This window comes from Formica exsecta, unplaced genomic scaffold (genome assembly GCF_003651465.1).
Source record: "Formica exsecta isolate Colony F162 unplaced genomic scaffold, ASM365146v1 scaffold265, whole genome shotgun sequence".
NCBI lineage: Eukaryota > Metazoa > Arthropoda > Insecta > Hymenoptera > Formicidae > Formica > Formica exsecta.
In genome coordinates, this window is record NW_021849915.1 from 513,559 (window position 1) to 538,731 (window position 25,173).

General features: G+C 25.1%; 2 protein-coding genes across 2 annotated transcripts; both read right to left on the reverse strand.

The window, feature by feature from the left end:
- Positions 1-6,323: 6,323 nt before the first annotated feature.
- Positions 6,324-10,964, reverse strand: LOC115236973. Its single transcript, XM_029809712.1, has 8 exons — positions 10,908-10,964; positions 10,506-10,610; positions 7,920-7,990; positions 7,395-7,553; positions 6,948-7,197; positions 6,786-6,854; positions 6,609-6,698; positions 6,324-6,386 (listed from the first exon to the last, which is right to left on the reverse strand). Exons 1-8 carry the CDS (start codon positions 10,962-10,964, stop codon positions 6,324-6,326), a joined length of 864 nt encoding a protein of 287 aa, XP_029665572.1.
- Positions 10,965-16,682: 5,718 nt separating this feature from the next.
- Positions 16,683-23,069, reverse strand: LOC115236974. Its single transcript, XM_029809713.1, has 7 exons — positions 22,782-23,069; positions 22,212-22,480; positions 21,658-21,810; positions 21,228-21,474; positions 18,305-18,406; positions 17,840-17,910; positions 16,683-16,839 (listed from the first exon to the last, which is right to left on the reverse strand). The coding sequence occupies exons 1-7, from the start codon at positions 23,067-23,069 to the stop codon at positions 16,683-16,685; spliced, it is 1,287 nt and encodes a 428-aa protein (XP_029665573.1).
- Between the last annotated feature and the right edge of the window lie 2,104 nt (positions 23,070-25,173).

Here is a 25,173-nt window from a genome sequence, read left to right on the forward strand (position 1 = left end):
AATTAAAATTTAATTAAAATATTAAATTTGTTTATACTTGCAAATAAATTTTTTAAATAACTATATAATATACATACAAATTTTGTTGTAGTAATTGTACAAAATTAGGTTATAATTTATTGCTTGCATTTATTGCTAATATTTGGCTTGCATTTCTTGATTTTTGTTCTTCGTGAGGCAATTGAAATTATTTTATTTATCTTCCCGATATACTTTATGTTATAGAGTTTTTAATATATAACAAATTGTCTAAAATTTTTATAGATTTTTTAAATAAGATCGTGTATATAAAAATATCTAAATACATTAATCGATTTTATAGTTTTTATATATAAAGGAAATATTATAACATATAATAGAATTATTACAACTTTTTTGCATATTTATTTAACTAACATTTTATAACATTTTAAGACATTTAATTGATATTATTATTTATTTATTTAATTATATAAAATATTCTCATTGCGTCATTATGACGTTAAGCTTTTGAAAAGTAGTAATTGGTACTTCCTTTTCTTTTTTATTGAATAGGAATTGTCATTTGGATCGTAATAATGACGTACGTTACAATCGTTATGCAAAACTGAAAGAAAACATATCAATTAATTTTTATTGAATAAGAAAATAATTCTATAAATAAAAATTTATTTAATTTTTATTAATTTATTAAAATAAGAAAAATAAAAAATAAAAGAATAGAAACTATTACATGATGTATGTTGTGACAGAAAATGCTAATAACAATTTTGATAATTACAAGCAGTTTTAAAAGAAAGTTCCTGAGTTTTTTATGACTTTATAATTTAAAACACAGTAGAAAAATAAACCAGTGGAAAAAGATAAATAAACCTTTCGAAGAAAATTATTTCCAAAGTCAAAGAGACCCATTCCTGTGAACTTCAATGGATGATGTATTGCTTGCAAAGTAAACTGATAAATCTGTAGTTAAATAATAGTTTTTCAATTGTGTAATTAGTTTGTCGCATTAATATTTTTCTCTTGTTATTAAAATATTTTTACCTCTTTCCATATATCAGCATATTGAAGAATATTTGTTAGTTGATGAATTATTTGTTCAATTTTGTTAGCCTAAAATTTGTTATTTAATACTATCAAAGATATATTTAAGAAAATAATTTAGTATAAATATATATCTTTTTATAAAAAATTACGTTGATTTTACCTTCATTTTGACACTCTCAGATATGTAATTTACAACATAGAGCCTTAATGACAATGTGAAAACCCAGCAACTAACATTAAGCCAAATGTTTACTGATACTTTATATCGATATTCTTGCAATAGCATTATGCTCATACTATAACAAAAACCTGTTAAGTACATAAAATAAGACGCCATTTCGAGAGTCATTTGTGTTCCAAACATCAAGTTTAATTGCCGAGCAATGCGACATAATTCTAAATGAAGATGCCTACAAAAAAACAAAAATATTTTGTTACTATAAAAATGTTAAAATTGTTTTCATGTATATTTTGTGAAATTTGTAAAAAATAATTTTTGCAATTCATTGTTGATTATTTCTAGGCATAATGCTCAATCAAATTTTATTATCAGGTTAGAACCCAATCGATAATTTATCCGAATGTGCGTGTATCGATTTACATTGAAGTCCATAACGTTCGCTTGTAATTATATTGATGAAGGACAGCTACAGGTTTTTTCCATGTACACCTGAGCCCATGCTTCTCTTTCACTAATAGATATTGCATGTGCTCGTTTACTTTGTCAAATCTGTTGCCAATATACCTGCATTATAAGGAAAATATCTTAGACATTGTAGAATATATATAAAAAACATCCGTTTTATATATTTGAAGATGAGAAGTTTTTTATTAAATATATAAATAAATTTCTTTATTTAACGAGACCATTTAGGAAATATAAATAATATACGAACCATAATAAGAAAATAAATAATACATCCATGAATGCATTGATGTAAAGACAATGATTTACTATGCTAGCTAGAAGAAATCCTTGAAGAGTCGTAATGCTATATATAATCCATCCAATTATTATTCGTTTTGACCACATATGCACATCTTGATACATTTTTGGAGTGCCGAGCTCTTCCAAAGTATCGTCCACAGCATTAAGCCTTTTCATTATTATTTCAAATATCTAAAAAAAGTTGGGCAATATTTTAAAATGTGTATATGATACAATTATATTTTTATGATGTAAAATATAATTACGCTTATAATTTTTTAAGAAATTTAGAAGAAATTGGTCAGAAAAGAATGTTAATTGTTTGCAAAATTGCTATATTGAGGTTTTTAATGTTATTAAATATAACTTTAATATATATGAAAAAGATATATATGCACTCTATAAAAATAAAGGAAATATAATTGTACCTTTTGATAGTAGAAATTCCTAAATACGGATATGGCCGTAATAAAGATGTCAATATTTATAAGGACTATACCGATGTCGGATCCAAATAAAAATTTCCATGTGAAAAGAGTTATCGTATAATAAAAAATGTAAGCATAAATAAACCAGATTATAAAAAAATATAAAATACTTAAATATGTGCTCCATCGAATCCTTGGCTTTTCTTGTTTCGTAGGATAGAAACCTACACCCATAACGAAGCATATGACAAAAAAAGGACGCAAGACTTGTTGGATGGTCATAATCATTTCTACTGTCACGAACATACTGTCACTGACTCTCTATTCAAACCTACTCGCAGGGCGCATCGCGCGATTGCATCGATAAACAATGACAGTGTGGATTCCCTATTATAGATAATTTTAGTATACATTTTTTACAGCACTTACTTATATTAAAATGATTGATTTATTAATATGAGCGGAAGTAAAGAAGAAATTTTTATATAGAAATTTATCACATATATAATAAAATACATATATTTTCTTAAAAAGGCGCGCATAAATACGATATCAGAAAATGTTTTCACAGTTTATTCTTACATATATTTGCATAATTTTTCTTAATTAATTTTTATCAATTACATCATCATACGGCAATAAATCTCCAGCAATTATATGCATTTGTATTACAATCACCAACACAGTCGCAATTGTTACATAGAACTGAAAAATATGTTTTTCTTTTACATGACAGAAATAAGATTGTTTCAGTTTATATAAATTGAAAAGAAGATCTGAGATATAAAATATAATGATGAAAAACGTATATTGCGCTTATTATAGACATACAAAAATCAAAATACATATTTTTTTAACATTATTTAAGTATTTTTGTCATCTAAAAAGGATTCAACACAATATTTTAACTTTTATAAAAGTCGACATATATTATTTTATATTTTTGCAAAATATCCAACATACCTTACGAATGAAATCATAACCAAAATAGAAAAGTCCCATACCATAAAATTTTACTTCCCTTCGTTTTATTTGTAGTATAAATTGTAGAATCTGAATTTAAATAAATAATCGGATATAAATATGAGATACCATGCATACAGGATGTTCTATGAAATTATGCAGCAACAATTTACCTGCTCCCGTAAGTCTTTATCCGAATTGTTGTTGGACAATTTATAAAGAATTGCTACTGTCTCATTTGTCTGAAATCATATAAAATTGTAGTCTACAAATTACATCGAAAGTTTTAGATAAAAAAATAAAATCAAGTAAATTAATGAAAGTTTAGATAAAAAAATAAAATCAAATAAATTAATGAAAATTATTCAATGCTGTAAAATTTGTAAAATTTATTATTGTTGTTGTTGATTAAAGTATTTTTAATGATTAATAATTAATGATTAATGATTAATAACTCTATTCTGTTATACCTTATCGCAAATTATTTGACAGATATGATTTAATGCGAGAAGTTTCGCAGTGTATACAACGACCCAGACATAAATGAAAAAGTTATTTAGGAAATGTTCAAATGTATCTTTATTTTTATCTATATGTGTCGTGTAAAACTCGCAACACAATTCCACAAAGAACGCGAAATAAAATGCCATTTGCATTGTCATTGGTATACTGAATATTTCGTTCAACTCGCGTGATATGAAGCATAATTCCAGATGAACGTGCCTGTAATCAAATTGTAATTGTTATAATCAAATTAAACTACAAATACGTTCAAGCTTGGCAAAAAATATTTTTGATGTAAAAGCGCAATTATTTTTTTAATTATAAGATATCAAAGTTTTAATTTGAAGTTTTAATAAAAATATAAAGTTAATGTGTACTTTGCAATTACATTAAAATCCACCCGTATTGTCTATATTTTTTTTGTTCTTCTGTTCTTTGCTGACTACCTAAGATTAATTTATTTTGTCTTCTAGTACACATTGCGTCATCTTTAAGCAGATCACGAATGTGCTCGTTGATTTGATGAAATCTGAAATTTAATGAAAAACTAAAGTTAAAAAAGAATCTGTTATCTACAATTTTAAAAACTAAAATCTGGACACACACACACACATATATATATATAATATATTATTTATATATATAACATTTTCTTTTCTCTTTTCTTCTCTTTTTTCGTCAACTGTTTATTATTTATTATACATATATATTATAATTTATTTTTATGCAGACTAATAATTTTATTCTATAATTTTTTGGCAATTTTATATATACTATACTTATCAAACTAACAATTAACAAAATATTAATTTAGATTATATAAAAGAAAAATTTCAAAGTATTAAAAGAAATCTAAAAGATAAAGAGAATAATGATATGAAAAGATTTGAAAGATCTAGTCTTTTAAAAATCTTTTTTTTGTTACATATATATTATTTATAAAAAAGCTTTACGAAACTGCACATATATACTCACCTCAGGATAACTCCCCAAATTAAACCATTAAGGACATTTACGTGGAACATATGATTTGCTACAAACGGAACACAAATATCACTGATGCTGAAATATTCATAGTTCATCCATAAATAATCGCATATATTCATAAAAAAAGTTAATAAAATCCATCCTATTGTTATTCGAATTGTCCATCTATATAACCGTCAGCATTCCTTTGACGTTCCGAGCACTTCCAGCGTATCATCCATGATAGAAAGTTTATATAAACACGTTTTCAATTTCTTAAAGAATAATATAATTTGGTTAATTTAAAATGTAAAAAACAATATAAATTATAAATTGTATTTCTTTTCTAAATATTTCATTTGTGATGATAATACAATTATTGAAACTGATTTATTAAAAACATTACTTAACATTGATATTTATCTATCCATTTAAAGAATGAGATTATGCTTTCAATAAAAAGTATCCTATTATATAAAGGTTTAAGTATAACAAATTTGAGCAATATAATTTATAATTCTTACCTTAAAACGAAACAAGCTGACAGATATTGACAGAATCGCACTAAATATTACTATTATATTAATCAAGGATAACATGTATATGTGTATAGCAGCATAACCAGTGTAAATTAAATAATAGAAGAGATACACATAAAAACTCCATGCGATTAAAAAATACAAACAAGTGAGATATGGCCTGGGTCGTCCAAGAGGATATTCGAAAAAACCCAAGCCGGAGAATGATCCGACGATCAATAGTGGTGACAGCGCTGCCTGAATTGACATGGTTTTCGAAATCATAAATTTAAATTATATTTTGTAATGCGAAATATGAATACGCGAGATACTTTGTGATAATATTTGCGAAAATTTAAAAATTGTTTTCACTTTCTTTTTTCGCACATCCTACAGGAAACTTTACAAGAATTATACTGCGAAATATGTGGAATTAACATTCGATCGATGAATATTGAACCGTAGAAGAATAAACAGATGGATAATCTAAATTAAATGACTGTTAGTGCGCACAATTATCTATACATATGGCTATTTTATAAAGGGTAAATAATTATAACTAAAAAGTTTTGCTATATTATGTCTTCATATAGATATTGAAGAACTCTGCATAATTTGTACAAAAATAATCTTTAGGTGAAATGGTTTAAATTGTAAGGATTGACAATTTTCGAATTAAAATTTCATTATTAATATAAATATTAAATATGTAGGTATATAATTTAATTTTTAATGCTGAGAAATATTGATGTATCTTGTTAAAAAAATTGGATACATAATTGTGTTCAGAAATATTTATATAATTAATTTATCGAGGATATAAAATATGTTTGTATTATAAAATTGCATTATAATCTCATATTACTATGTAACCACTATTCTGCAAGCTTTTTGAATAATATTTAATTGGTATAATCACATATACAAAATCTTAATATATTGTTGAACTTAATATGTTAGTTTTCTTGCTCTCTTTTTTAAGAATTATTATTATTCCATTGCTACAGACATTTGCACCATGATAATGACGTAAGTTAGAACCGTCATGCAAAACTAGAAAAAAAATCATATCAATTAACTTTTGTCGAATAAATAAAAGCAATTTATCGGAATGTAAAGGAAAGCCAAAAAAGAAACTATATGTAGTATAGAAAGATAGTAATAACAATTTGATGATAAAGATAATTTTGAAATTAATTTTCTTTGAATTCTTATAATTTATATATTTGAAATATGGAATAAGAACGATAAAATAAGAAAATAACAAAGATAAACCTTTCGAAGAAAGTCATTGCCAAAATGGAAAAGATTCATTGCAGTAAACTCCAACGGATGATACATTGTTTGCAATGAAAATTGATAAATCTGTATAAACCGATAACCGTTATTTTATAAATATTAATAAATTTGTTTTATTTCTCTTATTTTGTACGCAATTAGAATATTTTTTACCTCCTTCCAAATGTCAGCATATTGAAGAATATTTGTTAGTTGATGAATTATCTTGTCGATTTTCTTAAACTGAAAAATTCGGGATTTACTACTAATATGTTTTAAATAAAAATTGAGAATATGTATTTTTAACAAGGACTGTATGTGTGTGCGTTGTTTTACCTTAACTTTAATACTCTCATAAATGTGATTTATGATGTAGAGTCTCACTATTAATGTGGAAGTCCAGTATATAACATTAATCCACGTGTATGTTGGTATTTGTTCTCGATGTTCCTGCACTTGCATCACGAATAAGCCGTAACACATTGTTGATATGCTTGCAAAGTAGGATGTCATTTCTAAAGTTATTTGCATTCCAAACATCGAATTCCATTCACGAGCGATGCGACATAATTCTAAATGAAGATGCCTATCGACAGATATATATATTTTATTACTAGAAAGCCATATTTTATTTCTATAAACTATTATGCATTGCGAGAGTTCATATAAAAGTGATTCTCTTAATTAATTATTTTCGGAAATACAAATTTCTATCAAATTTTATTATTAAATGACCATCTCGAGACTAATAATCTTTTCGAACATATGCGTATACCAATTTACATTAAGACCCAAAACGTTGTTTTGTAATCGTGAGTACATAAAGTATATCGATGTAGACCGGCAACAGGTTTCTTCCATGTACGTTTAAATTTGTACTCCTCTTTCACCACCAGACATTGCATATGCTCGTTTATTTTGTCAAATCTGTTACCGATATACCTGTATTACAACATTTTGCGCAAATTATATATAATACGTTATTGCCAAAAATATTACAAAATACTTTTTTGTGATACGTACAATTTATCTTTAATTTATCTTAGTATCAAGATTGTAAAAGGGCAAAATATATATACTAAATATTATTACAAACTAAATAATATTACAAACCATAAAATAAAAATAAAGAATAAATTTACAAACGCGTTTATGTGGCCACAATAATTTATTATATGAGCTGCAAGGAATCCCCAAATATCTTGTTTTAAACTAAACCACCATAGCGTATCGTAAAAGTTTGTACTAAGACTATATACAATCCATCCAATTATGACTTGTTTCGATCGCGTATACATCTTTCGATACATTTTTGGAGTGCCCAATTCTTCCAAAGTATCATCCACAATAGCAAACCTTTTCAGGCATATTTCAAATCTCTAAAAAATATCATAAGCAGACAATAATTTAACATGATTTGTGACACACTCATTTTTTTCATTCTCTTTCTTTTTCTTTTTTTTATGATATAAAGTATAATTATGTGCAACCATTAAAAAAATTTAAGAAATATTGTTTGAGAAGAATTTTAATATTTTTTACAAAATAGCGCGTGCGCGCAATATATACAAAACTATATGTTTAATGTTATAAAATATAATTAATATTAGATATACGTGTATAATTTAAATATAAATTCTAAAAATATATTATTGTACCTTTTGATGATAGAAAGTCATAATCACAGATATAACAGTGATAAAGATATTAATCTCTACAGTAAATGCAACGATGTCAGATCGAAATAATACTTTCCATGTAAAAAGAGTGATTATATAGTAGAAAAGATAAGCATAAATAAACCAAACTATTAATGAATATAAAATACTCAAGAAAACAATCCACCAAGTTCTTGAATTTGATTGTTTTATAGGATAGATTCCTAAACCTATAATAAAGCACGTAACGAAAAAAGGACGTAAGGTCTGTTGAATAGTGGCCGTCATGGTGATCACTGCTGCTTGATTAACGTAACACTGACTGTCTGTCCAAACTCATTTGTTGGATATATCGCGATTATATCAATTTGCAACGCGATAATGGATTTTTGCGATATATGTATGCATATTGGTACGTTCTCTTTGTAGCACTTACTTATATTAAAATGATCGATTTCCATACAACATAGAACATTGCAGCAACATTATCGCAATGCTATATGGGTTTACTTTAATGAGTGATGGAAATGATTCATCAATAATTCTTCCATACTGCACATCATAAAAATAATGCTGCAAAATCATTTTTTGCATATTTTTTTCTATATGAAACACATTCAATGCTGATTATATCACTATGTTTTTATATATCGTAACTTTTTATTATGTATTATGATATTTTACGCATGTAATAAGATCGGCATCATAGTGATACAGCTTTCATAGATTAACTCTATTTGACGTGTAATTTATCTATTATGATTATATGCAAAAGAAAACGGGTAAAGATGGAAGAAAATATTTAAACATATAAAGATTGACATTATATATAGAATTTATATATAAAATATATTGACATTTAATATAGCTTATTTTTTATGGTTAACATAGATAGCTAACTTAACTTATAACTTTCTATTAAAATATAAAAATCATTATGATACACATAATTTTTGAAAAATATTATAAATAATTGTATGGCAATAATTTTTAGTTACTTGCTACAAGTAACGGAAGTAACTCTTCAGTTACTGTCATAAGAAGGTACTTGAGTAAGAAGTACAGCTTTGTTGTGCTTTCTTTAAGCTTCTTTCTTAATCGTAGATTATTTATAGTCAGTTTATTTACAGTAGTTAAGTAAGAGGTACAAATTAATTTTTTGCAATAAAGAGAAAGAGAAAAGAAGAAAAACAAAAAATATCAAAAATACACGTATATGATTTTTCTTACAATGTTTGTGGAACGGGGTAAATATATAAATTAATAATACATTACTGCAATTTATTTTTCACAAAATATTATTAAGCTAAAGCACAAAAATGGAAACTTTTATTTATTTTATCATTTTAAGATAAATATTTATTTTATTAATGTAATTATATTAATTAGCTTTTTTTATTTATTGTTGATTATTTTTAAACATAGAATTTATATTTTATAATTTAATATAGAATTTATATATCGTAGAAATTATAAAATTATAGAATTACGAGATGAATCATCTATAACTAAAATATGGAATGTTTTATTTTACAATAAAGTCCACAATATTCGTTTATAATCATCAGTGCAGATAACATATCGATGAAGGACGACTACAGATTTTTTCCCATTCGGTATATGCTTTTTGTTCATCAATAGATATCGCATATGCTCGTTTACTTTGTCGAATCTAGTACCAATATACCTGCGTCATATAGTAAAAGTCTCATTAATTTTTTATAAAAATCTCTATATGCATTTAAATGACAAATTTTTTAATAATCATAATCTAATTTTATAATATCTAAAAAGATTATATATGTATTGTGAATGCCGCGAAATAATACATTAATTTAAAAAGAATTTTTCTATGTTTATGTTAAAAATGCCGGAAAGTGCTATTTTTTAATGATAATTACAACTTCTATATTAGTGAAACAAAATTTTGCAAGAGAAAGAGAAATAGAAAGAGACAAAATTTATGTAGGTCTAAAAAGTCCAAGCGCAAATAGATATGTTACAAATAGATATGTTTGGTTATATATATATGGTTATATGAACCCCATATATAAATACATATAAATACTGACCATAAGAAAAAGATAAATAAGAAATCCACGAATGTATTAATATAAGAACAATGTCTTAGTATACAAATTCGTAATAATATCCAAGTGATCTTTTGATCTTTGTACAGGCATATTAGTAAATCGTAAAAGTTTAAAATAACATAGTATACAATCCATCCAATTACTACTTGTTTCGAATACATGTGCATCTTTCGATACGCCTTTGGAGTGCCCAATTGTTCCAAAGTATCATTTACAGCAGCAAGTCTTTTTATGCACATCCTAAGTTTCTAAAATAATTTGAGACATTAAGGCAACATTTTATAATGTATTTATAAATATATCATGTTTCTATTATGTGCAAAATAATTATGTACATTTGCATATAATATTTAAAAAAGTTTAAAAAATACTGCTTTGTAAGAATTCTGCAGAGAATTATATATCTACAGAGAATACATATATTAAAGACTGCACAAGTCAATATCAAGTGTAATTATTGTTTATATGGTGTACATACATGTATATATATGTAATTTAATTACTATAATAATGAAAATGTATACTAAAAATATGATATCTTATACCTGTTGATGATAGAAACTCATAATCACGGATACAATCGTAGTAAGGATGGTAGTCATGATACAAATCATGTGTATCGCGGATAAAAATATTTTCTTCAATCCAAATAAAGTCACTATGTAGTAATGGAGATAAGCATAGGTGAGCCAAATTATCAGAGAATATAAGATACTTAAGCATGTAATCCATGGAATCCTAGATGTTGGTTGTTTTATAGGATAGGAGCTCAATCCCATAATGAAATACATAACAAAAAAAGGGCACAAGGCTTGTTGGATAGTAGTTACCATGATCATCGACTACTGCAGACTAATATTGAATGTGTCTGCTTATATTCATTCGTTAAGCATATCGCAATTATGATGCATTGTAAGAATAATAGATGTTTATAATTGCAATGTGTTTTCTACAGCACTTGCGCATATTAAAATCATCGATTTATTTTTATGAACAAAGGAGAGTTAATTTATCTTTAAATTTTACATGCTGCAAAATATTGAAATAATGCTATTAATTTATTTTTTGCGTATTTTTTCTTGTATTTTCCTGCAGCACATTAAATTTTGATGATTTCACCATGTTTTCTTATGCCACAACTATTTATTATGTATTATGATATTGTACATATGTGTAATAAGATCGGCAAATATCAAGGTGATACAGCTTTCATAGATTAACTATATTTGACGTGTAATTTATTTAATATGATTACATATAAAGAAACGGGAGAAGATGGAAGAAAATATTTGAACATATAAAGATTAACATTATATATAGAATTTGTTTTTTATTTAATATAGCTTAGTTTTCATGTTTAATTTAGATAGTACATAACTTCTTATTAAAATATAGAAATCATTGAAGATACACATATAATTTTTGAAAAATATTATAAAGAATTGTATATGGCAATAATTTCCAGTTACTTGTCGATGTAACTTCAAGTTACTTCGAAGTTACTGTCATAAGAAGATACTTGAGTAAGAAGTACTGCTTTATTGTGCTTTCTTTAAGCTTCTTTCTTAATCGTAAATTATTTAAAGTCAATTTATTTACAATAGTTAAGTAAGAAATACAAATTAATTTTTTTGCAATAAAGAGAACGAGAAAAGAAGGAAAACAAAAAATATCAAAAATACACGTATATGATTTTTCTTACAATGTTTGTGGAACGGGGTAAATATATAAATTAATAATACATTACTGCAATTTATTTTTCACAAAATATTATTAAGCTAAAGCACAAAAATGGAAACTTTTATTTATTTTATCATTTTAAGATAAATATTTATTTTATTAATGTAATTATATTTTACGATTATATTTTAAAACATTTTTAATTTTTATTTTTAATATTTAAGACCGTATAAAAAAATATATATACAATATATGTATATTTATATACATTTATATATATATGTGACTTAATACTTAAAAATATTTATAAATTTTCCAAAGAATCTTGTACACGATGTTTGTGTTTAATAATAAGTAGTTAAATGCTTGGTTTATTAAGATAATAAAATATTACGCCATAATATAGTTTATAAAACAGAATGATAGTTAATCTTGATTTAATTATATGTAAAAAATAATCTTGATATATTATTGCGACATATTATAGTTGATGATACGCTAATTTTGATATCGTCTTCTTTATAAGCAAATTATTACATACTTATAAAATAGGTATTTTCATTTGTATCATGATAATCACGTACATTAAAACCGTCGTGCAGAGCTGAAAGAAACCATATCAGTTAAGTCTTGCTGCATGTAAAAATAACAATTTATTGAAATCTACGATAAATTAGAAATTAGAAATTGAATAAAAGAAGAATGAAATTTGCGTGGTTTTACCTTAATTCTAACACATTCGCAAATATAATTTATCACATACAGCTTTACTATAGATATCAAGACCCAGCAGCTTATCATAAACCACTGATATGATGATAATTTCTCTCGATATTCCATTAGCAATTTATTTAAACCGAAACACATGAATGTTATGTTTGTAATATAAGATGCCATTTCAAAAGTCATTTTCATATAGTAAATATCTCATTAATTTCTTATAAAAATTTTGATATGCATTTAAATAACAAATTTTTTAATAATCATAATCTAATTTTATAATATCTAAAAAGATTATATATGTATTGTGAATCCCGCGAAATAATATATTAATTTAAAAAGAGTTTTTTTAAGTTTTTGTTAAAAATGCCGGAAAGTGCTACTTTTTAATGATAAATACATTTTCTATATTAGTGAAACAAAATTTTGCAAGAGAAAAAGAGAGAGAAAGAGACAAAGTTTATGTAGATCTAAAAAGTTCAAGTGCAAATAGATATGTTACAAACAGATGTGTTTGGTTACATATATATGGTTATATGAATCCCATATATGAATACATATAAATACCAACCATAAGAAAAAGATAAATAATAAATCCACGAATGTATTAATATGATCATAATGATTTAGTATATAAGATCGTAATAATATCCAGGTAATCCCTTGTTTTGCGTTCAGGAACATTAGTAAATCATGAAAGTTTGAAATAACACAGTATACAATCCATCCAATTACTACTTGTTTCAAATGTATGTGCATCTTTCGATACGCCTTTGGAGTGCCCAATTGTTCCAAAGTATCATTTACAGCAGCAAGTTTTTTTATGCACATTCTAAGTTTCTAAAATAATTTGAGATATTAAGGCGACATTTTAGAATGTATTTATGAATATATCATATTTTTATCATGCGCAAAACATATATATGTACGTTTGTATACAATATTTGAAAAAGCTTAAAAAATACTGCTTCGTAAGAATTCTATAGAGAATAATATATCTCCAGAAAATACATATATTAAAGATTTTACAAGTTAATATCAAGTGTAATTATTGTTTATATGGTATATAAATATATATGTGTAATTTCATTACTTTACATAATAAAAATATATACTAAAAATATGATCTCTTGTACCTCTTGATGATAGAAACTCATAATCACGGATACAATCGTGCTAAGGATGGTAGTTATGACAGAGATCATCTGTATCGTGGATGGACATATTTTTTTCCATGTAAATAAAGTCACTATGTAGTAATAGAGATAAGCATGGGTGAGCCAAATTATCAGAGAATATAAGATACTTAAGCATGTAATCCATGGAATCCTAGATGTTGGTTGTTTTATAGGATAGGAGCTCAATCCCATAATGAAATACATAACAAAAAAAGGGCACAAGGCTTGTTGGATAGTAGTTACCATGATCATCGACTACTGCAGACTAACATTGAATGTGTCTGCTTATATTCATTCATTAGGCATATCGCAATTATGATGAATTGTAACAATAATAGATCTTTATAATTGCAATGTGTTTTCTACAGCACTAGCGGATATGAAATTCATCGATTTATTTTTATGAACAAAGGAGAGTTAATTTATCTTTAAATTTTACATGCTGTAAATTATTGAAATAATGCTATTAATTTATTTTTTGCGTATTTTTTCTTGTATTTTCCTGGAACACATTAAATGTTGATGATTTCACCATGTTCTCTTATGCCACAACTATTTATTATGTATTATGATATTGTACATATGTGTAATAAGATCGGCAAATATCAAGATGATACAGCTTTCATAGATTAACGTGTCTATATTTGACGTGTAATTTATTTAATATGATTACATATAAAAAAACGGGAGAAGATGGAAGAAAATATTTAAACATATAAAGATTAACATTATATATAGAATTTGTTTTTTATTTAATATAGCTTAGTTTTCATGTTTAATTTAGATAGTACATAACTTCTTATTAAAATATAGAAATCATTGAAGATACACATATAATTTTTGAAAAATATTATAAAGAATTGTATATGGCAATAATTTCCAGTTACTTGTCGATGTAACTTCAAGTTACTTCGAAGTTACTGTCATAAGAAGATACTTGAGTAAGAAGTACAGCTTTATTGTATTTTCTTTAAACATATTTCTCTCTCTCTTAATCGTAGATTATTTAAAGTCAGCTATATTTAGTGTGTTAGTAAACTACAAATTAATCTTTTGCAATAAAGAGAGCGAGAAGGGGAGGAGAGGAGGAAAGCGAAGAGTATCAAAAATATATGATTTTTCTTAAAATATTTGTGGGACGAGATAAATATTTATGTCATATAATAATGCAAATGATATAATATAAATTTATTGCGATATAAATTAATAATACATTACTGCAATTTATTTATTGCAAAATATTATTAATTTAAAGCACATTATTATCATTTATTTTGCCATTTTAGGACAAATATTTATTTTATTAATGTAATTATATGTAACAGTTATATTCTAAAACATTTTCAATTCTTATTTTTAATATTTTTAAGTCTGTATAAAAAATATATATGCAATATATATATATATTTATATACATTTTTATATATATGTGACTTAATACTTAAAAACATTTATAAATTTTCCAAAGAATCTTGTACACGATGTTTGTGTTTGATAATAAATAGTTACATGATTGGTTTGTCAAGAAAATAATATATTATGTTATAATATAGTTTATAAAATTAAATAACAATTAATCTTGATATAATTACATGTGAAAAATAACCTTGATATATTATTACGAAATATTATACTTGACGACATACTAATTTTGATATTGTTTTCTTTAAAAGTAAATTATTACATACTTAAGAAAGAGGTATTTTCATTTGTATCATAATAATCACGTACATTAAAACCATTGTGCAGAGCTGAAAGAAAGCATATCAGTTAAGTCTTGCTGCATGTAAAACTAACAATTTATTGAAATGTACGATTAGGAACTAGAAATTGAACAAGAGAAGAAGGCATGTATGATGAAAAAACAGCAATATAAGAATTTTGATAAAGACAACATTAAATCAATTTGCAGAATTATAATTTACAATTTAATAATATGATTTAATACATGATATAAAAATTAAGTAGTAGAAAAAAATTTGGGTAAAAGTGAACCTTTCGAAGGAAGTCATTGCCAAAATAGAAGAGACCCATTCCATTAAATTTTAACGGATGTTGTATCGTTTGCAAAGTAAACTGAGAAATCTGTAGATAAATAACTATTGTTTAAATTTTATCTCATTTATTTTATTTATTTTTTAGTTATTAAAATATTGCTTACCTCTTTCCAAATGTCAGCATATCGAATAATATTTGTTAGTTGATGAAATATTTTATCAATTTTTTTAACCTAAAATTTTGAATTTAGTATTATGGAATATACATTCGACAAATACTAATTTATTATAAATTTTATTGAGACTTGCATGGTTTTACCTTAATCTTAACACATTCGCAAATATAATGTATCACGTAAAGCCTCACTATAAATATCAAGGTCCAGCAGCTTATACCAAACCATTGACATAATGATATTGTCCCTTGATTTTCCATTAGCAATATATTTAAAATAAAACACATGATTGTTATGTTTGTAATATAAGACGCCATTTCAAAAGTCATTTGCGTTCCGAATATTAAGTTCAATTCGCGAGTAATGCGACATAATTCTAAATGAAGATGCCTGTCAAAAAACGTACTTTATTATACAAATAAATATAAGAATTTTGTCACATGTTATAAAAACTTATAAAAAATTAGCTTTTTTTATTTATTGTTTGATTATTTTTAAACGTGGAATTTATATTTTTTTATAGGATTAACACGAGATGGATCATCTACCAAAATATGGCATGTTTTATTTTACATTAAAGTCCACAATATTCGTTTGTAATCATCAGTACAGATAACATGTCGATGAAGGGCGACTACAGGTTTATTGCCATTTGGTATATGCTTCTTGTTCATCAATAGATATTGCATATGCTCATTTACTTTGTCAAATCTAGTACCAAGATACCTGCGTTGTATAGTAATTGTCTCATTAATTTTTGATAGAACTCTCGATGCATTTAGATGACAAATTTTTTAATAATTATAATCTAATTGTATAATATTAAAAAAATTATATACGTATTGTGAATGCCGCAAAATAATATATCAATTTAAAAATAATTTTTGTAAGTTTTGTAAAAAATTAAAAATGCAAAGTGCTATTTTTTAATGATAAGTACACTTTTTATATTAGTGAAACAAAATTCTGCAAGAGAGAGAGAGAGAGAGAGAGAGAGAGAGAGAAAGAGAAAAAAAAGACAGAGATTATGTAGATTTAAAAAGTCCAAGTACAAATACAAATAGATATACATTACAAATAGATATGTTGGTTATATACAGGATGAGTCAGGAGGAGGGGCAAATATTTTGGGAGACAATAGTATGGGTCATTGTAAAAAAAGTTTATAAGAACATGGCTTATATAAATGGCATTTTGGATGCTGTTACTCGTATAAAAGAACGGCACACTGCACTCAGAGAAACGACACGCAATCTTAGGACACGAGTTGTAAAGTGTATTGACGTTCACGGTTCAATTAATGAGCATTTCTTGTGAATGTAATACATATGAATCATTCATTATTATTCTACTTCCACAAAATTCAAACAGTTGTATCTCCGAAACTATTGAAAATAATAATCATGTTCATATAAACTTTTTTTTTACAATGGCCCATACTCGTCTCCCAAAATATATCTCTTTCCTGTTGACTCACTCTGTATATGATTATATGAACATATATGAATATATACATATAAATACCAACCATAAGAAAAAGATAAATAATAAATCCACGAATGTATTAATATGAAGATAATGATTTAGTATATAAGGTTGAAATAATGCCCAGATAATCTCCTGTTCTGTTTTCAGACACTCTAGTGAATCGTAAAAGTTTATAATAATACTATAAACAACCCATCCAATTAGTACTTGTTTCGAACACATGTATATCTTTCGATACGCCTTTGGAGTGCCCAATTGTTCCAAAGTATCATTAACAGCAGCAAGCCTTTTTATGCACATCTTAAGTTTCTAAAATTATTTAAGACATTAAAGCAACATTTTAAAATGTTTTTATAAATATATCATGTTTCTATCATGCGCAAAACATAATTATGTACATTTGTATACAATATTATAAACAGCTTAAAAAGTACTGCTTTGTAAAAATTCTACAGATAATTATATATCTTCAGAGAATACATATATTAAAGACTTCACAAATCAATATCAAGTGTAATTATTGTTTATATAATGTATAGATATATAAGATAAATAATAAATCCACGAATGTATTAATATGAAGATAATGATTTAGTATATAAGGTTGAAATAATGCCCAGATAATCTCCTGTTCTGTTTTCAGACACTCTAGTGAATCGTAAAAGTTTATAATAATACTATAAACAACCCATCCAATTAGTACTTGTTTCGAACACATGTATATCTTTCGATACGCCTTTGGAGTGCCCAATTGTTCCAAAGTATCATTAACAGCAGCAAGCCTTTTTATGCACATCTTAAGTTTCTAAAATAATTTAAGACATTAAGGCAACATTTTAAAATGTTTTTATAAATATATCATGTTTCTATCATGCGCAAAACATAATTATGTACATTTGTATACTAAAAATGTAATCCCTTGTACCTTTTGATGATAGAAACTCATAATCACGGATATAATCGTGGTAAAACTGTTAATCATGACAGAGATCATATGTATCGTGGATGGATATATTATTTTGCATGAAAATAAAGTCACTGTGTAGTAATAGAGATAAGCGTAGGTGGACCAAATTATCAGAGAATATAAGATACTTAAGCACGTAATCCATAGAATCCAAGATGTTTGTTGTTTTATAGGATAGAAGCTTAATCCCACAACAAAATTCGTAACAAAAAAAGGACGCAAGGCTTGTTGGATTGTAGTTACCATGATCATCGAATATTGCAAACTAACATTGACTGCCTGTTTATACTCATTTGTTAGACGTGTCGCAATTATGATGAATTGTTATAATAATAGATCTTTGTAATTGCAATGTGTTTTCTACAGCACTTATGTGTATTAAAACCATCGATTTATTTTTATGAGCAAAGGACTTAATTTATCTTTAAATTTTACATGCTGCAAAATATTGAAATAATACTATTAATTTATTTTTTGCGTATTTTTTCGAACGAAGCAAATACTAATAACCAATACTGATTGTTAAAATTGCTCAGTATAATGTAAATTTTCATTTGTTTTATTATATAACAATGTAGTATGTGAAAAAGGATTAACAGATATCTAATTGTTTAAGTTATAATAACGCTTTCTTGACATATTTTGATGTATGTTTATTTAATAACTTAAAATGATTAAAAATAAAAGAATAAGGGAATACATTTTAACACATAAAAATATTATCACACAAAATTTGCTTTTTATTTATTTTTATATTTAATAAATATTAGGTTATCTCATTAAGACGTAGAATATTTAGGGATACACACAATTGGAAAATATTGTGGAATTATATTATATGACAGTAATACTTTCAATTACTGATACACACTCATACATATTATGTGAATATTACATAATCAGTATGATCATATATTGGTAATGGTTAATTTATTTTATTACATAATTTGTGAATATTGTTTTGTAATTATACATACATACGCCTTTAAATAAGTTCTTTTTACATTTATAAATATTATTTTAATTAATTGATCCTGTAATACATGAAATTTGACTGTTAATAGTTATAAATAAATTTGTATTATTGATTATAAAAACACAATGCCCAGTGAAAGAAATGTCGCCGCTTAATTTTCATCTCTACATACAATTTTAATAAAACATTAAATATTTTAGCTATCTGTACGATTAAAAACGTTTACTAATTATTAGCGTTTATATTGTTTAGCGAAATCGATCGACTTCGTCATTTTGTGTATATTTATGAAAGAATAGAATGGTTTGTAGTGTTAATGTATTGATTCAGCTATACACTATTCCATCGTTTTAATAAATGATCTGTGTACACTGGCTAAATGAGTTCATACAATCATGCAATGTCAGTTTGCTTCAGAAAGCGAGAATGATGTAACCATGGTTTGACCATAATGATTACCATAAAACAAGCTTTTCACCAATCGCTCCTGATCTTTTCTATTCTTGGATTTGATGTTTACTTTCCCAAAAAAGCTTACTTAAATATTTTTATAGTGTAACAATCTAAATCGTTTATGTTTGTCTGTTTTATTACGCAGTAATCGAGTTTAAAGCAGAAAAATTGTTTTTTATATAAAACTTCTATTATAATCAATGGACACTTTCATTTATTTTGTCATTTTAAGATAAATATTTATTTTATTAATGCAATTATATTTTATAATTATATTCTAAACCATTTTTACTTTTTATTTTCAATATTTTTAAGCCTACATAAAATAATACCTTAAACCTGTAAAGGTTTATTTAAAACCTTTTAATAACACCTTTTATATTATATGTATATATTTATGTACATTTTTACATATATGTGGCTTAGTATTTAGAAACAATTATAAATTTTCCAAAAAATCTTGTACACAATGTTTGTGTTTAATAATAAATAGTTACATGATTGGTGTCAAGACAATAAAATATTACGCCATAATATAATTTATAAAACAGAATAACACTTCATCTTGATATTGTCATATGTAAAAAATAACCTTGATATATTATTGCGAGATATTATACTTGACAACATGCTAATTTTGATATATTGTCTTTTTTAAGAGCAAATTATTACATACTTAAAAAGGAGATATTTTCATTTGTATCATAATAATTACGTACATTAAAACCGTTACGCAGAGCTGGAAGAAAGCATATCAATTAAGTCCTGCTGCATGTAAAAATAACAATTTATTTATAATTATTCTACGATAAATTAGAAATTAGAAATTGAACAAAAAAAGAAGGCATGTGATTAAAAAAATGATAATACAAGAATATTGATAAAAACAATATTAGATCAAAACCTTTCGAAGAAAGTCATTGCCAAAATAGAAGAGACCCATTCCAGTAAATTTTAACGGATGTTTTATCGCTTGCAAAATAAACTGATAAATCTGTAGATAAATAATTGTTGTTCAAATTTCATTTTATTTATTTTATTTATTTTTTTGCTATTCAAATATTGCTTACCTCTTTCCAAATGTCAGCATAGCGAATAATATTTGTTAGTTGATGAAATATTTTATCAATATTTTTGGCCTAAAATTTTTGATTTTAATATTATGGAATACTTATATATTTGAGAAATACTAATTTAATATATATTTTATTGAGATTTACGTGGTTTTACCTTAACCTTAACACATTCGCAAATATAATGTACCACATAAAGCCTCACTATAAATATCATAGTCCCACAGCTTATAAGAAACCACTGATATAATGATAATTCTTCTCGATACTCCATTAGCAATTTATTTAAAGAGGAGCATATGATTGTTATGTTTGTAATATAAAACACCATTTCAAAAGTCATTTGCGTTCCAAATATTGAGTTCAATTCGCGAGTAATGCGACATAATTCTAAATGAAGATGCCTATCAAGAAACGTACTATATTATACAAATAGATATAAAAATTTTTTTACATGTTATAAAAATTTATAAGACATTAGCTTTTCTTATTTATTGTTGACTATTTTTAAACGTGGAATTTATATTTTATTATAAAATTAACATGAGATGAATTGATCTACCAAAATATGGCATATTTTATTTTACATTAAGGTCCACAATATTCGTTTGTAATCATCAGTACAGATGACATATCGATGAAAGGCGATTACAAGTTTTTTCCCATTTGGTGTACGTTTTTTGTTCGTCAATAGATATCGCATATGCTCGTTGACTTTGTCAAATCCAGTACCGATATACCTGTGTCATATAGTAAATGTAACATTAATTTTTGATAAAACTCTCGATATGCTCGATAACTCTCGATTTAGATGACAAGTTTTTAAATACTTATAATCTAATTTTATAATATCTAAAAAGATGTTATGTGTATTGTGAATGCCATCAAGTAATATATCAATCTAAAAAGAATTTTTTTAAGTTTTTGTTAAAAATGACACAAAGTGCTATTTTTTATGATAAATATATTTTTTATATTAGTGAAACAAAATTTTGCAAGAGAGAGAGAGAGAAAAAAACAAAGTTTATGTAGTTCTAAAAAATCCAAGTACGAATACAAAAAGATGTGCATTACAAATAGACAAGTTTAGTTATGTATGTGGTTATATAAAGCCCATATATAAATACATATAAATACTAACCATAAGAAAAAGATAAATAAGAAATCCACGAATGTATTAATATGAGAACAATGATTTAGTATACAAGTTCGTAATAATATCCAAGTGATCTTTTGATTTTCGTACAGGCACATTAGTAATTCGTAAAAGTTTAAAATAACATAGTATACAATCCATCCAATTATTACTTGTTTCGAATACATGTGCATCTTTCGATACGCCTTTGGAGTGCCCAATTCTTCCAAAGTATCATTTACAGCAGCAAGTCTTTTTATGCATATCTTAAATTTCTAAAATAATTTGAGACATTAAGGCGACATTTTATAATGTATTTATAAATATATCATGTTTCTATTATGTGCAAAATAATTATGTACATTTGCATATAATATTTAAAAAAGTTTAAAGAATACTGCTTTGTAAGAATTCTCCAGAGAATTATATATATCTCCAAAGAATACATATATTAAATACTGCACAAGTCAATATTAAGTGTAATTATTGTTTATATGGTGTACATACATGTATATATATACGTAATTTTATTACTATAATAATAAAAATGTATACTAAAAATGTGATCTCTTGTACCTCTTGATGATAGAAACCCATAATCACAGATACAATTGTGGTACTACTGTTAATCATGACAACAATCACATATATCGTGGATAGAAATAATTTCTTCCATGTAAATAATGTCACTGTGTAATAATAAAGATAAGCATAGATGGACCAAATTATCAAAGAATATAAGATACTTAAGCACGTAATCCATGGAATCTTAGATGTTGGTTGTTTTATGGGATAAGAGTTCAATCCCATAATGAAGTACGTAACAAAAAGAGGGCGCAAGGCTTGTTGGATTGTAGTTACCATGATCATCGAGTATTGCAAACTAACATTGTCTGTCTGTTTATACTCATTTGTTAGATGTATTGCAATTATGACGAATTGTTACAATAATAGATCTTTATAATTGCAATGTGTTTTCTGCAGCACTTGCGAGTATTAAAACCATCGATTTATTTTTTATGATCAATGGAGTTAATTTATTTTTAAATTTTACATGCTGCAAAGTATTGAAATAATGCTATTAATTTATTTTTTGCGTATTTTTTTGTGCGAAGCAAATATTGATAAGCAATACTGATTGTTAAATTGCTTGCTCTGTATAATGTAAATTCTTATTTGTTTCATTATATTGCAATATAGTATGTGAAAAAAGATCAACAAATATTTAATTGTTTAAGTAATAATAACGCTTTTTTGACATATATTAATGTATGCTTGACGTTTAATAACTTAAAATGCTTAAAAGAAATAGAATAAAGAAATACAGTTTAACACATAAAAATATTAATACATAAAATATGTTTTTTATTTATTTTTATATTTAATAATTAGTAGGTTATCATTAAGACGTAGAATATTTAGGATACACACAACTGGAAAATATTGTGGAATTATATGGAAGTAACTTTCAATTACTGATACACACGCATACATATTACTGTGAATATCACATAATCAGTATGATCATATATTGATAATGGTTAATTTATTTTATTACATAATTTGTGAATATTGTTTTGTAGTTATACATACATACGCCTTTAAATAAGCTCTTTTAACATTTATAAATATTATTTTAATTGACTGATCCTGTAATACATGATATTTGACTGTTAACAGTTATAAAATAAATTTATATTATTGATTATAAAAACACAATTTCCAGTGAAAGACATTGCCGCTTAATTGTCGTCTCTTTTGCACACAAAATTTTAATAAAAAGTTGAATGTTTTAGCTATCTATATAATTAAAACCTTTTACTGATTATTAGTGCTAATATTGTTTAGTGAAATCGATCGACTTCGTCATTTTATATATGTTTATAAAAGAATGAAATGATTTATAGCATTAATGTATTGATTCAACTATACACTATTCCATCGTTTTAATAAATGAGCTGTATACACTGGCTAAATGAGATTGTACAAACATGTCAGTTTGCTTCAGAACTTGCGAGATTGTTGTAATTATGGTGATTACCATAGAACAAGCTTTATACTCACTGCCTTTGACTTTTTCCACTCTTGCATTTGCTGTTTACTTTCCCAAGAAAACTTAAATATTTTTTATGATGTGACAATTTAGATCGTTTTAAATTTGTCTGTTTTATTATGCAGTAATCAAAATTATTGGAAAGTGTATTTAAAGTTAAAATAATATAAAAAAATTAAAAGTTTTAGTTTAATTAAAAATAATTTATTTACATTGAAAAGTTTAACGCAGAAAAATGGTTTTTTGAAACTCTGTTTTATTATAATCAATGGAAATTTTCATTAATTTTTTTATTTTAAGATAAACATTTATTTTGTTAATATANCTTTATTATGTATATTTATATATAAATGTTACTTAATACTCAAAAACATTTATAAATTTTTCAAAGAATCTTGTATATGAGATGTTTGTATTTAATAACAAGCAGTTACATGATTGGTTTGTCAAGAAAATAAAATATTACGCCATAATATAGTTTATAAAACAGAATGATAGTTAATCTTGATTTAATTATATGTAAAAAACAATCTTGATATATTATTTCGACATATTATACTTGATGATACGCTAATTTTGATATCGTCTTCTTTATAAGCAAATTATTACATACTTAAAAAATAGGTATTTTCATTTGTATCATGATAATCACGTACATAAAAATCGTCGTGCAGAGCTGAAAAAAAGCATATCAGTTAAGTCTTGCTGCATGTAAAAATAACAATTTATTGAAATCTACAATTAGAAATTCAAAACTGAACAAGAGAAGAAGGCATGTGTGATAAAAAAAAGGTAATACAAGAATTTTCATAAAAACAATATTAAATCAATTTGTAGATTTATAATTTATAATTTAATAATATTCTTTATTAGATGGTATAAAAATTAAATAGTAGAAAAAAATCTGTGTAAAAG